We start from the raw sequence: 15045 nt of genomic DNA, 5'->3' as shown, positions 1-15045 counted from the left end.
CTATGGGGGTTATTACAGTGTTGCTGGCTCCTTGTCTGATGGTCACAACACAGCACTATGGGGGTTATTACAGTGTTACTGGCTCCTTGTCTGATGGTCACAACACAGCACTATGGGGGTTATTACAGTGTTACTGGCTCCTTGTCTGATGGTCACAACACAGCGCTATGGGGGTTATTACAGTGTGGCTGGCTCCTTGTCTGATGGTCACAACACAACACTATGGGGTTATTACAGTGTTACTGGCTCCTTGTCTGATGGTCACAACACAGCACTATGGGGGTTATTACAGTGTTACTGGCTCCTTGTCTGATGGTCACAACACAGTGTTATGGGGGTTATTACAGTGTTACTGGCTCCTTGTCTGATGGTCACAACACAGTGTTATGGGGGTTATTACAGTGTTACTGGCTCCTTGTCTGATGGTCACAACACAGTGCTATGGGGGTTATTACAGTGTATCTGGCTCCTTGTCTGATGGTCACAACACAGCACTATGGGGGTTATTACAGTGTTGCTGGCACCTTGTCTGATGGTCACAACACAGCACTATGGGGGTTATTACAGTGTATCTGGCTCCTTGTCTGATGGTCACAACACAGCACTATGGGGTTATTACAGTGTTGCTGGCTCCTTGTCTGATGGTCACAACACAGCACTATGGGGGTTATTACAGTGTTACTGGCTCCTTGTCTGGGGGTCACAACACAGCACTATGGGGGTTATTACAGTGTTACTGGCTCCTTGTCTGATGGTCACAACACAGCACTATGGGGGTTATTACAGTGTTACTGGCTCCTTGTCTGATGGTCACAACACAGCACTATGGGGGTTATTACAGTGTTACTGGCTCCTTGTCTGGGGGTCACAACACAGCACTATGGGGTTATTACAGTGTTACTGGCTCCTTGTCTGGGGGTCACAACACAGCACTATGGGGGTTATTACAGTGTTGCTGGCTCCTTGTCTGATGGTCACAACACAGCACTATGGGGGTTATTACAGTGAAAACACACGTCGCTGGCTCCTTGTCTGATGGTCACAACACAGCACTATGGGGGTTATTACAGTGTTACTGGCTCCTTGTCTGATGGTCACAGCACAGCACTATGGGGGTTATTACAGTGTTACTGGCTCCTTGTCTGATGGTCACAACACAGTGCTATGGGGGTTATTACAGTGTTACTGGCTCCTTGTCTGGGGGTCACAACACAGCACTATGGGGGTTATTACAGTGTTACTGGCTCCTTGTCTGATGGTCACAACACAGCACTATGGGGGTTATTACAGTGTTACTGGCTCCTTGTCTGGGGGTCACAACACAGCACTATGGGGGTTATTACAGTGTTACTGGCTCCTTGTCTGATGGTCACAACACAGCACTATGGGGTTATTACAGTGTTGCTGGCTCCTTGTCTGATGGTCACAACACAGCACTATGGGGGTTATTACAGTGTTACTGGCTCCTTGTCTGATGGTCACAACACAGCACTATGGGGGTTATTACAGTGTTACTGGCTCCTTGTCTGATGGTCACAACACAGCACTATGGGGTTATTACAGTGAAAACACACGTCGCTGGCTCCTTGTCTGATGGTCACAACACAGCACTATGGGGGTTATTACAGTGTTACTGGCTCCTTGTCTGATGGTCACAACACAGCGCTATGGGGGTTATTACAGTGTTACTGGCTCCTTGTCTGATGGTCACAACACAGCACTATGGGGGTTATTACAGTGTTACTGGCTCCTTGTCTGATGGTCACAACACAGCGCTATGGGGGTTATTACAGTGTTACTGGCTCCTTGTCTGATGGTCACAACACAGCACTATGGGGGTTATTACAGTGTTACTGGCTCCTTGTCTGGGGGTCACAACACAGCACTATGGGGTTATTACAGTGTTACTGGCTCCTTGTCTGATGGTCACAACACAGCACTATGGGGGTTATTACAGTGTTACTGGCTCCTTGTCTGATGGTCACAACACAGCACTATGGGGGTTATTACAGTGTTACTGGCTCCTTGTCTGATGGTCACAACACAGCACTATGGGGTTATTACAGTGTTGCTGGCTCCTTGTCTGATGGTCACAACACAGCACTATGGGGGTTATTACAGTGTTACTGGCTCCTTGTCTGATGGTCACAACACAGCACTATGGGGGTTATTACAGTGTTACTGGCTCCTTGTCTGGGGGTCACAACACAGCACTATGGGGTTATTACAGTGTTGCTGGCTCCTTGTCTGATGGTCACAACACAGCACTATGGGGGTTATTACAGTGTTACTGGCTCCTTGTCTGATGGTCACAGCACAGCACTATGGGGGTTATTACAGTGTTACTGGCTCCTTGTCTGATGGTCACAACACAGCACTATGGGGGTTATTACAGTGTTACTGGCTCCTTGTCTGATGGTCACAACACAGTGCTATGGGGGTTATTACAGTGTTACTGGCTCCTTGTCTGATGGTCACAACACAGCACTATGGGGGTTATTACAGTGTTACTGGCTCCTTGTCTGGGGGTCACAACACAGCACTATGGGGTTATTACAGTGTTACTGGCTCCTTGTCTGATGGTCACAACACAGCACTATGGGGTTATTACAGTGTTGCTGGCTCCTTGTCTGATGGTCACAACACAGCACTATGGGGGTTATTACAGTGTTACTGGCTCCTTGTCTGATGGTCACAACACAGCACTATGGGGGTTATTACAGTGTTACTGGCTCCTTGTCTGATGGTCACAACACAGCACTATGGGGGTTATTACAGTGTTGCTGGCTCCTTGTCTGATGGTCACAACACAGCACTATGGGGGTTATTACAGTGTTACTGGCTCCTTGTCTGATGGTCACAACACAGCACTATGGGGGTTATTACAGTGTTGCTGGCTCCTTGTCTGGGGGTCACATCAGACAAGGAGTTTTATTTTACTTTTATTTTATTCAAAAGACACGCATGCACACACGCACACACACACACACACACACACACACACAGGATAACATAATCCATACCCAATCATCTGAGCATTTCACCTGGCCAAAGCTTTTAACAGTAACGCTATAGGTTGATGGTGTACTGTAGCCAACCTTTACTATCAAAAGAGACATTTTTGGCCAATAATTTTAATTTCGTTAAAAAAATAAAATAAAAAGAGAAGCAAACCAGCTCAAACAAAACAGTCCAGGGTAGATAGGGACAACAATTGTTGTCGATGTAAGCCTAACATTGTAGATCCCTTTTAGAGAACTATTCAATTCCACCAGAGTATAGCCTGTCGTATATAAGCATCTTTCCAAGCAGCCATCTCCCTGGTGGGAGCTTCCACTTAGACCTCTAATAAGGATGATCTCAGCCTATGGCCCTGGATTGATTCATGGATCAATCTCTCCAATCATCTTCCCACAGAGGAGGAGGAGGGCAACAAAACCATAGCCCCCCTCTCTCCCACTCACCCCTCCTCAAACCCGTCCGACCCCCTGACACGAGATGCTGTCCCGTCCACCCCCCCACCCCCCTCCCCGTCCCCATTTCTTGGGCCGAGGTTAATGAGGCCCCACCTGATTAAAAGCGAGCATCAACGTGTTTGACCCAATTTGTTTATCTCCTCCTCCTCCGTCCGTCCCTCCGTCCGTCCGTCCCACATGGGACAGAGGATCAATGGCACTTCATTGACCTAATGTGTTCGACGGGGGGTGGGGGGGGAGGCGGTGGGGGGGGGGGGGCACGTACAACCCATATACGTATACATAATAAGCCATTGAGACCTCAGACCAGATTCTACAAACGTGACAGTAAATCATGACAGTTTTCTGAAGAACCCTATGTTTCTATGTCAGTGGTTCCCCAAAAACTATGTGTATTCGGCCACCGACCCCCATCTGAAAAGGTTTTGTACCAGGGAGGGAACCCCCAGAAGTAAAGGTTTGAGTAACAAATGTTCGCCGTGAAAGATATATATATATATTCAAATATTTGCGCCACGACGATTTTTCAAAAACAGCAGCTCTAGCGCGGCACTCGGGCCAATTTTTCCAACAGCTAGAGTTTAAAGTGACGGTTACAGTGGTTAACAGCTACCATATGAGGCGACACAGGTGCGTTCCAGGTCTCATTGGGATAAACAAGGTAGGCCACCGCAGGGACAACTGAAGAGGCCATTTATTGCAGGCTTTGCATCAATCAATAGCAAATTCACTGTAAGCCAAAGTGATAGGGAGCATCATATTTAATAGCTTCCCATTAAGAACTAAGCGAGTGGTTTTAACCCATTTTGGGCGGGAACCACTTTTGGTGTTAGCATTATGTTATGCTTTAGCTATTGAAAAATAGCAGATCTACAAGCTCGTAGCGCGCCACCGAGTGGCGCGCTACGAGCTTGTAGATCTGCTATTTTTGAAAAATCGAAGAACGACTGACATAGAAACATAGCTTTTTCAGAAAACTGTCAGGATGTAGAAGACATTTTTAGAATCTGATCTCAGGTCAGAATGGGCTAAAGCCCGGCTTCTGGATTCCGCGACACGTACTTTAGTTCCCGCGTCGTCTGGTCTTACCTTCGTTAATCCTCCCGAACACCTCTGCACTAAATAGAAACGCAGATCAAAAGCTGGAACGCGACGTGGGGGAAAGGGCAGAAAAATAAAAATAATAATAATCACGGATAGGGCGAGAGTACCAGTGGTGGAAAGTAACTACGGATATTTACTTTGAAAGAATATATATTCAAAGATTTGCGCCACATTTTTACGATTTTTCAAAAATAGCAGACCTACAAGCTCGTAGCGCGCCACTCGGTGGCGCGCTATGAGCTTGTAGATCTGCTATTTTTCAATAGCTAAATTATAACCTAATGTTTAAAACACCAAAAGGGGTTCCCGCCCAAAATGGGTTAAGTAAAGCCAAGTCAATAGCTCAAAATTACAGTGATTGATTATGAGTATATCAAATGTTCAGTACGTTTACTTCTACTCCACTATATTTCAGAGGCAAATATTGTACTTTTACTCTAATACATTTATTTGACAACTTTAGTTACTAGTTACTCTGTAAATTTGGATTACAAAACATACATTAACCACTTTTGCCCTATATACATTTCTCTCAGCCTAGCGATAATGCATGAGGATTTCAATGAATGTATCTTGTAATATGAAAAAAGCAGCCTTGTTTTCCACTTAATAAAAATTAAGTGGAAAATAAAAATAAAAAAATAAAAAATAAAATAGCCGATCTGCTATATGGACAAATGGGACGGAGGAGGCCCCGGCTGATACGCGCCACGCTTTTTTGGGGCCGTCGAGGAGACAAAAGGTCACATGCTGTGCTGAGTCTGACCCCTGAACTCTGACCTTGGTGACCGAGCGAGTGCAGGTCCAGCTCCTTCCTGCGCTTGAAGGCCACGCCGCACTCTGGGCACGGGAACGGATGGGTGGTGTGGAGGAGTCTGTGGAACACACACACATGCACACGCACACGCACACACACACACACACACACACACACACACACACACACGCACACGCACGTCAGAAAAAGAGGATGATGTTGCACTGTTGCCTGCTAATCACAGAGAGAGAGAGAGAGAGAGAGAGAGAGAGAGAGAGAGGCAGGGGGAGAGGGGAGTTGCACCACTCAGTTCACACGGGTGTGATTTTTATTTTATTCTCTGTTGCTGGGTAAAAAAACCAAAACAGAAATGTGTAAATGTATCACTGTTGTATTAATAGCACACAGTAGGACATAAGGTTCACTATCTCTCTCTCTCTGTTTCTGGCACAACAGCGCCACTTTTGCCCCTACTGGTACTCTAAACATCGGGACATATAGTCACATAGGTTGGGACATAGGGACTGCTGTTCCTTGGAGTGGTTGCACCACTCAAAAAACGTCCAGTCAAGACTAGGGAGGAAGAGCAAGAGGAGTAAAAAAAAAAAAAAAGCATAAAAATAACGACACATTCTTGCTTGCAATGTAGCGATCGTACCGCAATACGCACGTGCAACATGTGCACTTTTGTAGACGCCGCCTTCCCTACTTCAAGGACACGTTTAATCCCCCGTTAAAAAGAGGAAAATAACCTGTGTGTTTGCTGTAAGCTGCCACCCCGGCATGTCACTCGTTTGTCTGGGGGATTATTATTCACATATGCTTAGCTCTGCTTCACGTTAAATAAGGGGTATTAGCCACATGTATTGTACATAATAGCTGGAGATAAAAAAAAAAAGAACCAGTGCGGGGAGGAGGGTGAGTCAGAGAGAAAGGACATAAAAGACTATATTTATCCATCACATAATGTTACGCTCGATACATCCATACTTCCACAGTGAGCGCAGACGTGGAGTGGTCGGGGGCATCGGAGGTTGTGTTTCACTGCCCGCCCGATCGGCTCCTATTTGGAGAGTCTGCAGTAAATCGGTACAGACACAGGCGCATAGAAACATAATGCTCCGGCTGGAAAAATACATTCCACTCCATGTATTATGTATGACACACGGCTACAGGTAATGGATTTGTAAAGTACTTAACCGCGCGAGGCCTCTTGCGAAGGGCGATGCCAGAGATTATCCGCGGAGGAGACGTGCGTGGACGGGGGGGAGGAGGGTCTGGGCCCGGTTCCCTCACTCTGCCATGCCGTTAGACAATAGCAATCAATATTTCAGGGGGGGGGACAAGTCGGACCCCGAGACAGCCTGGGAGAATTAACCCATTTTGGGCGGGAACTCCTTTTGGTGTTTCAAGCATTCTGTTATACTTTAGCTATTGAAAAATAGCAGATCTACAAGCTCATAGCTACAAGCTATGAACTTGTAGGTCTGCTATTTTTGAAAAATCGTAAAAATGCGGCACCAATCTTTGAATAGGTATATATTCTTTCAGAGCGAAAGTTTTTTTTATTTCGACGTCAGGTCTAAATGGGTTAAAATTGCGGGGGTCACCTCTTTTTCCCAGCCAAATATCCTCTAATGAGATGGTATATACGATACGTGCACCCTGAATACACACACACACACACGCATGCAGAGACTTCCTCATTCCAGCCCATAACTACCGACTGAGAGCGACGGCTCAAGGGTAACAGTTCATTGGCTCACAGAGCACGCCCTCCTGTTGGTTCAGTGGGATCAGTGACAAGCCAGTCCTATGCTCGCTCTCTCTCCCTCTTTCACCCCAGTGTCAGTGATGCTCTCTCTCTCGCTCTCTTTGTCACCCCAGTGTCAGCGACACTTCCCTCATGCTCTCCGCTGTCCCGGACACTTAGCGCTATCATCCTAATTTACCTGGGCCTCTGCCCGTCAATCATCTGCAAGGCTATAAAGGGCTCAAGGGCACCCCAGACATCTCAGAAACGAGGAGGCGCATGCATGACGACGTGTGCCCGTGTTTGTGTGTGTGCGTGTACTGATGTGCACGTGTTTGTGTGTGTGTGTGTTTGTGTGTTTAACATACAGCTTAAAGGCCATGGCTCAGTGGACTGACACGGCTCAGTTGACGCAGCTAGCTACTCGGGGCGAGATAGAGAGAGAGTGTTGGTTTATCTAAATCCTGTATGGGGCTGGTCTGGGTGTGCTCTAAATGGACTTACACACCTGTAAACAAGATTGCAATCATTGGACCTGGACCCCCCCCCCCCCCCACACACACACACACACACACACACACTCCCACTCCCCCAAGGGTTGGGGGGAGTGGTGTGATTGACTGGTGTTTCTTTGTGTTGCTACGGTACTACCGTAAAGCACCGGTTCCCAAACAGTGGGTCGGGACCCATTTGTGGGTCGTGGACACATTGTTATGGGGCCCTTTATTTTTTGTTTCTCAAATTTGTTTTTTTAAATTATTATTATTTCAAAACATGTTCAAAAAACATTCCCAAAAAAAGCAAAGGTTTTCAGTAACTTCATGAAGAAATAAAAGAAAAAATTTAAGAAATTCCATAAATTAGAAGAAAATAAGTAGTTAAAATAGCCGATCTACAAGCTGCACGAAGCAATGCGTTGTGAGCTTGCAGATCTGTTAGCGTCCCGGGAGAATGTCTAATTTTTGTTTTGAGTCACAGGCTACAGCAGACACAGATGACCGATCATACACGGGGGGGGGAGGGGGGAGGGTGATTTGTGCCATAACAAACGGATGGGAATGGAAGAAATAACACTCTGAATCTATACTGTTAGCAAAGCTGTCCTCACTTGTGGTGATTGAGCTGGTCCTCGGTGTTGAAGCGGGACGGGCAGTGGGTGCAGGGGAAGAGCTGGGTGGATCCATCGCTGTCCAACGTGTAAACCCGCTGAGAGAGAAAGGGAACGATCCACACAGAGACCACAGAGACATACTTAATCAATTAATACATTGATTAACAACCCAAGACATGGAACGCGTCTGTGTCACCGTAGCTTTTAACCACTTTAACCATTATATTAAACTTTGGCTACAAAAAAAAATTGCTGATGTGCATGCTATTTCTTTTTTAATCGTGAACATTTGTGCAAATCTTTGAATATATATATTTTTAATGTGAACATTTGTAACTCAAAGCTTTGCTTCTGGGGTTCCCTGGTAACAAAAGATTTTGAGATGAGGGTCCACGGCCAAATGCATAATATTTTGGGGGTCGTCCTTGACATGAAAAGGTTTGAATATCACTGATATAGAAACGTAGGTATTTCAGAAAACTGTTAGTATTTAGAAGACATTTGTAGTATCAGCCTCAGTTCTTAATTGGTCACCCTGAAGAAGGCAATCTTCTCTGTGTCCACAAACTTTTTGGCTATGAGTGTGCGGCTATATATTTTTTGATTATTAGTATTTTTCCCGTTGGCTGGCACCACACAAGGACCGGTGTGCTGTGTACCTTTTGCTCTCGATGGGTTAAAAAACATAAAAGTGGTCAATAAAGATGTAATTTAAAGCGTACCGGTTTGCGTCCGCGCTTGCGTGGCGGATGCCCGGGGGCGTGTGTGAGCTGGTGTCTCCTCAGGTTGGGGGCCTGGGTGAAGTTCTTCCCACACTGGTCACAGTGGTACGGCTTGTGGTTGGTGTGGTTCATGGTGTGTCGCAGGAGGCTCTGGGAGTTAGTGAAGGACTTCTTACACACCTGCACAGTAAGATAGAAAGAAAACAACAACCGCAATACTGAATTATCTTCCTTCTGTCTTCCTCTGTGGGTTCAGCAATTGATCTGCTCAGTTGTACACTGTACACATTCAAGCATTTTATTGGCATTTTTTGGAAACTGTGTAATACTACTCTCTTCAGCAATACAAATGCAATGCATGTAAAACCCAAACTCTGCACATACTTTGGGTGCTCATAGTAGTAGTAGTAGTAGTATATTCACACAATACACTCAATTAACAACACTAAAGGAATATTTAATTTCAAGAGCTGCATTCCAAAATGATACAGAACTACAATTTTAATAATGTATTGCACAAAATGGCTGACCGCCTACGATTAAAACCAAATAATGCCTTTCAAATGGAGTGTACAAGCACTGCAGTTCAAGTCCTTGTGTTGACAAAGCAACACTTAACAGCTTGGGATCAATACATTCTAGTGGGAAATTATTTTTAGTGCTTTGGAATATAGGAATCTTAATATGCCTGCCTCGTATTGAATGTGCTCTCGGTGCATCGATCCAAATATCCCAAGCAGCAACAGAGCACACTGTAAGGCTAGCAAATAAACCCTGCCAATCTATTAAGCCATTTTGGGCGGGAACCCCTTTTGGGTTTTTTTTGCTTTTCATAGCGCGGCACCGAGTGCCACGCTACGAGCTTGTAGGTCTGCTATTTTTGAAAAATCGTGAAAATGTGGCGCAAATCTTTGAATATATATTATTACAGAGTGAACATTTTAACTCAAACATTTGCTTCTGGGGAGGTCCCTGGAACAACATATTTTCAGATGTAAAATTATATATTTTTTGGGGTCCTTGACATATTGAATATTGAGCACCACTGATGGTTTTTCAGAAAACTGTCAGGTTTTTGAAGACATTCTTTAAATTTCGACCTCAGGCCTAAATGGGTTAAATATAACGAGAACGAGGCTGTGTCAAATCGAAACACATCCGCTGTAACGCGTCGCCAAGATCAAAGTCTCCACGTGTCACCTGCATGGCACGGATAGATGTGCACATCAAAGCTAATTAGCTACAGCTGAGCAGGGGACAGGGGGGCTTCTGGTTGTCACTCACCTTCAGTGGTGGAGAAAGTACTCAAATGTCTTACTTGAGTAAAAGTATCAATATTGCAATATAGAATTGCTAGTAAGAGTCCGGAATTCAAAATGTACTAATATCTCATTTCAAGTTTTCTAATCTATATATATATATTTTTTTAAATAGCCGATCTACAAGTTCACAATGTGTCGCTATGCAACGCATTGTGAGCTTGTAGATCGGCTATATGGCTAAATGTATATATGGCTGAATAATAGGGCTGAAGTGGTTACTGTATGTTTTGTCATTAAAAGAAAATCTAAATCTATAATGTAACTAGTAACTAAATGTTTTCAAATAAATGTAGTGGAGTAAAAGTACAATATTTTGTAGTGGAGTAGAAGTAAAAAAGGACTTAAACTGCAAAATTGTATTTACTTACATGCAGTACTTAAGTATGTTACTTTCTGTGTGGAGTTTGCATGTTCTCCTCGTGTCCTCTAGGGTACTGTAGGTACCCTCACAAAAAACATACAGTAAACCTGGTCTCTAAACTACCTCCCCCTGGCCAGCTGCCTGATGGAGGGGAAAGGAACTGGTTGGAATAACGTGTTCCTTCCATGCGCTACGTCCGGCCAGGGAAACTCCCCCCTGTCAGGTGAAAAGAAGCAGCTTGGACTCCTCATGCATAGAAGGAGGCATGAGGTCAGTTCACTGCCCCCCCAGGTTGGCAGAGGAAGTATAGCGCCCAGGATTACATTAGATAATTGACACTGGGTGAAAAAATGGGTTGCAAAATTGTGGGATAAAATGTATATATATAAAAGAAAAAAGTATATGTTACTTTCCAGTTTCGCACCACTCACCTTGCATGTGAAGAGCTTCTCTCCGGTGTGACTGAAGACGTGCGCTCGCAGGAAGACTCGGCGCGTGAAGGTCTTCCCGCAGTGAGGACACACGTGGGGCAGGGAGGTCCGAGCCCAGTCCTGGAGCAGCTTGGCCGGGGGAGGGAGGTTGGTGGAGTCCCGGTCAGCGTCCGCTTCCGGGTCCCTTATCTCATCTGAGCAAAACATCATAGATACAAACTGGAGTTCATACAAGGGCCCGTGTGTGTGCACGGTGCACCGGCCTGGTGGTATACAATGATTTGAGAAAATGTACCGTGTATAATATAACAAATGCGTGGTTTTGTTTTGTATTGCTTTTTGGTCGGGCGAGTGAAAGCAAGCAGAAAAATAAGAAGTGGGAATTCTGCAGCAGAGAGAAGTTAATGGAGGGATTTGATCCTTAGCCAATTCAGTGTGTAACTATGTTGGAGTAGAGTGTAGACTGTAGAGGCCACAGTCAGAAGCTCAGTCTGTTTGTTTCTTCGCCTTTTGCTTATTTTTTTTCCCCAGGAGTTCAAATCAGATTTTGTTCTACTCATAGTTGAATAACCGATTAGCCTAACCCTGACGAAGGCTTGACAGCCAAAATGCGTTGGTCGTTTTTGCCATTTAACAAAAGGCCTTTTATACCCGAGTGCCTTGGAAGTTGTTGGAACTCCTTTTCTTTTTCCAGCCTAATCAGTTAGTTTGATCATAGTCAACCAAGATGTTCATTAGTATATATTTTCCATGCTAAATGAAAACAATATATAACCTTTTAATTCTTCCAGTCTGAATACTTTCTATATCATTGTGTAATCAACATTAGAACGTTCAGTTTTCAACCTCACTCAACCTATCTGAAGGCCAGAAAATGGCTGGTCTGTCTCTCCATGACAGTATTGTGGCAAACACAATTTTACAGATTTGTCGATTAAATGACACAATAGATTAATTGACCATTAGAAGAATGTATTTAGCCGAGGACAGCCCCTGTGTGTAATCAATGTGAAAATGATTGAAAGAAATACAACTTTGACTAGGCCTGTCAGTCATTACATAATAATCGCCTAATCTCAATTATTTTAGCATAATAGTCAATCGTTTCCACGATGAAAAATGTCCATACATTTTCAAACATTTTTCAACAATAGCAGAAATAGCAGATCTACAAACTTACAAACATGATGACACTTGACGTGTTGTAAGCTTGTAGATCAACTATTTCCGCTATTTTGTAAATGTTTTGGAAAGAAAAAAATATAAAAAAATGATTAGATGATGTGTTAGTGATTTCTCTGTATAGTGTAGTACGTTATTTGTCATATCTGCCCTGTGCAATTTGTGACTACGAAGCATAAACGGCAAACAGAAATACAAATTGTAACGTTCCAATGTTCAAAGCAAAAAAATTAATAAATCGTTCATCCCAATTATTTGTGTGATAATTAATCGTCAACTTAATTTTGTAACGGTGACAGCCCTACCTTTGACTGGACTGTTGCCCGAGAGGTGTGGTCTGCCTCTCTTAGGCAAGGGTGAGATGGATTCAGACAGTGAGGAAGTAGGGGAGAGCAGTCTCTTTCTGGGGGTACTCTGAAGGTCAGTGAGAGCCTCCGCCTCCCCGGGGACTGCAGGGGTGGTGCGGTGTGTCCGGCGGTGGTACAGGTAGCGGGTGGTGTTCATGAACTCCAGCTCGCACTGGTCACAGCGGTGAAGGACCTCGTCGAGGCCGTGCTTGTCCCTGCGATGCGCGGCCAGGGTTCTTTCGGCACCGAAATCCTCCCCACAGCGGGTGCACAGGAACGACTCGGCTTGGGTGAAGTTAGGGGCGGAGATGTCGGGGTCCTTGTCCTCCAGGCCGTTGCTCTGGGTGATGCCGCCGTCCTCCTCCTCTGGGGGAACAATTACGATTTCCGCGACCATCACTTCTCTCCCGGAGTCTTTCTGCTGGTGCTGTTTACGGTGGTAGAGGAAGAGGGTGGTGTTGAGGAAGCTCTCTCCGCACACCAGGCAGCGGTGCAGGGCTTCCTCCAGGCCGTGTTGGCTCTTGCGGTGGGCCACCAGCTCCGACACGATGGAAAAGCTGGAGCCGCAGTCCACGCACAGGAGCACCGGGTCGGGCTTGATCTTTTTAATGAGCCCTCGCCGTCGGTACGTCGAGGACTCTTCTTCTGCGTCCTGTTCTGGGGGTTCCGAGTTCTGAGCTGAAGAAGAACTCTCTGCGGAGGCCTCTTTAGCAGACTGCTGCTTGGTCTCTGCTGTTGGTACCGTGGGATGGTCGCCAGCTTCCACCGGTGTCTGTGCTGAAGATCCGGTCTCATCGGAGCCAGGTTGTGCTGAAGATACAGTATTATCGGCGTCTGGTTGTGCCGAAGATCCGGTCACATCGGGGCCTGGCAGTTCTGAAGATTCCGTATTATCGGGGACTGGTAGTTCTGAAGATCCAGTTTCATCGGGGGCGGTTTGTGCCGACGGTTCCGCCATATCAGGGCCTGGTGGTGACACAGTCCCCGGTTCAACTTTAACCTCAACCTGGGCTTCAGGCTCAGCTTCCGACGGATCCTCTGCTTCAGGGTCAACCTCGACCTCAAACTCTGGTAAAGTCTCCGCCGGTGTGGACGTGACGTCAAACTTAAGACACGCTCCCTCTTTGCGGTGCTGCTGCCACTGATCCAGGCTCTTGAACAGCTCGTCACAGTCCCCACACTGGTAGAGGATGCGAGGCTGGTCTGACACGGCGACGCTGCCGACTGCATGTTGCCTGCCGGGTGCCGCTTTCTTGGAGGCTTCCGCCGCCTGGGTCTGGATAGCAGCCACGACAGACTCCGCAGGAGCTTGAATCAGCTGGCCAAACACCTGCTGACAAAGAAAAAGAAGAGAGAAAAAGATGAAGAAAACGAAATCACGCCAACATGTGAACTAAGCGGTGCAGTGTGTGTATGACTGTATGTGTGTGCTGCCTAAACAGACATACATAGGGACATAGACACACACGTCCACACTGCTCAACAGTGCCACTTTAGGTCACCCAGAGGAATTGCAGCTGTCGACACGCACGCACGCACGCACACGCACGCACGCACACGCACGCAAGCACACTGGGGGCTAATTCGTCCAAAATCAACAAGATCGTGCACTTGGTGACACGTTTTTGATTTTTGGCATGGTATTACGTATGGTTATAAGGTTTTCAAAAACCATCACAAAACGAGTTGGGCTCGCCCCCCTAGTGGTCCGTTTGCAATGAATCCAATGTTAAATAGGCCAGTATATTCAACATTGCATTCATTGCAAAAGGAACCACTAGGTGGGCCACCAAATGCACAATTTTAAAGAATTGGCCCCCAACTACATAACTGTTCATTGGAGTGGTTAGGCACCGCTCAATAAGCTACATTTGATGATCCACTTTGTCACTCATTTCATTTTTTTCCTTCATACAAACAAATGTGCCTCTTGTGATGCAGCCAGAGCAGTGCTTAACAATACAGTAGCCTCTGTACCCCAGGCTTTCAATAGTGGCAGCGCTGCATAATGGGGTTGAGTCGATTCAACCTGGAACAGGAGTTTATTTTTCTTCCCTCTCCAACACGCTGGCAGATGAGGGATGAGGAGTCCACGTTAATGGTGCAGCAGTGAGGTCAATGAGAGCACGCGTTCGGGAGCCAGGGGCTCCTCCGAGGCAGCGGTCCAGACAGGAGCAGATAAGGAATCCATGGCCCGGCCCGCCGATAAATATCAGCAGGACTTTCAGGGGTGCAGAGGGGTCACTCCCTGTGGTTTCACGTCCCGTTCGCCTCCATCCAAAATGGATGGAGGCGGCAACTTCAAGGTCGAGGTTAACCCATTTTGGGCGGGAACCCCTTTTGGTGTTAGCATTACGTTATGCTTTAGCTATTGAGAAATAGCAGATCTACAAGCTCATAGCGCGCCACCGAGTGGCGCGCTACGAGCTTGTAGGTCTGCTATTTTTGAAAAATCGAAGTATGACTGACATAGAAACAT

At 46.0% G+C, this 15045-nt stretch overlaps 1 protein-coding gene across 2 annotated transcripts in view; it reads right to left on the bottom strand.

The window, feature by feature from the left end:
• znf574 (zinc finger protein 574) overlaps positions 1 to 15045 on the bottom strand; it is a 53027-nt gene that overhangs the window by 18713 nt on the left and 19269 nt on the right. Inside the window, exons 3-7 of one of the 2 annotated variants that reach the window (XM_079504571.1) lie at positions 12525 to 13899; positions 11038 to 11231; positions 8924 to 9103; positions 8199 to 8296; positions 5361 to 5455 (exon numbers count right to left, since the gene is read on the bottom strand). In XM_079504571.1, coding sequence (XP_079360697.1) covers positions 5361 to 5455; positions 8199 to 8296; positions 8924 to 9103; positions 11038 to 11231; positions 12525 to 13899 — 1942 coding nt within the window. The remainder of the gene's footprint in view (positions 1 to 5360; positions 5456 to 8198; positions 8297 to 8923; positions 9104 to 11037; positions 11232 to 12524; positions 13900 to 15045) is intronic. The other variant, XM_079504572.1, reaches the window with a different exon arrangement.

This window comes from Electrona antarctica (genome assembly GCF_951216825.1).
Source record: "Electrona antarctica genome assembly, chromosome: 6".
Classification (NCBI taxonomy): Eukaryota; Metazoa; Chordata; class Actinopteri; order Myctophiformes; family Myctophidae; genus Electrona; species Electrona antarctica.
This window is presented reverse-complemented; position numbering and strand designations above follow the sequence as displayed.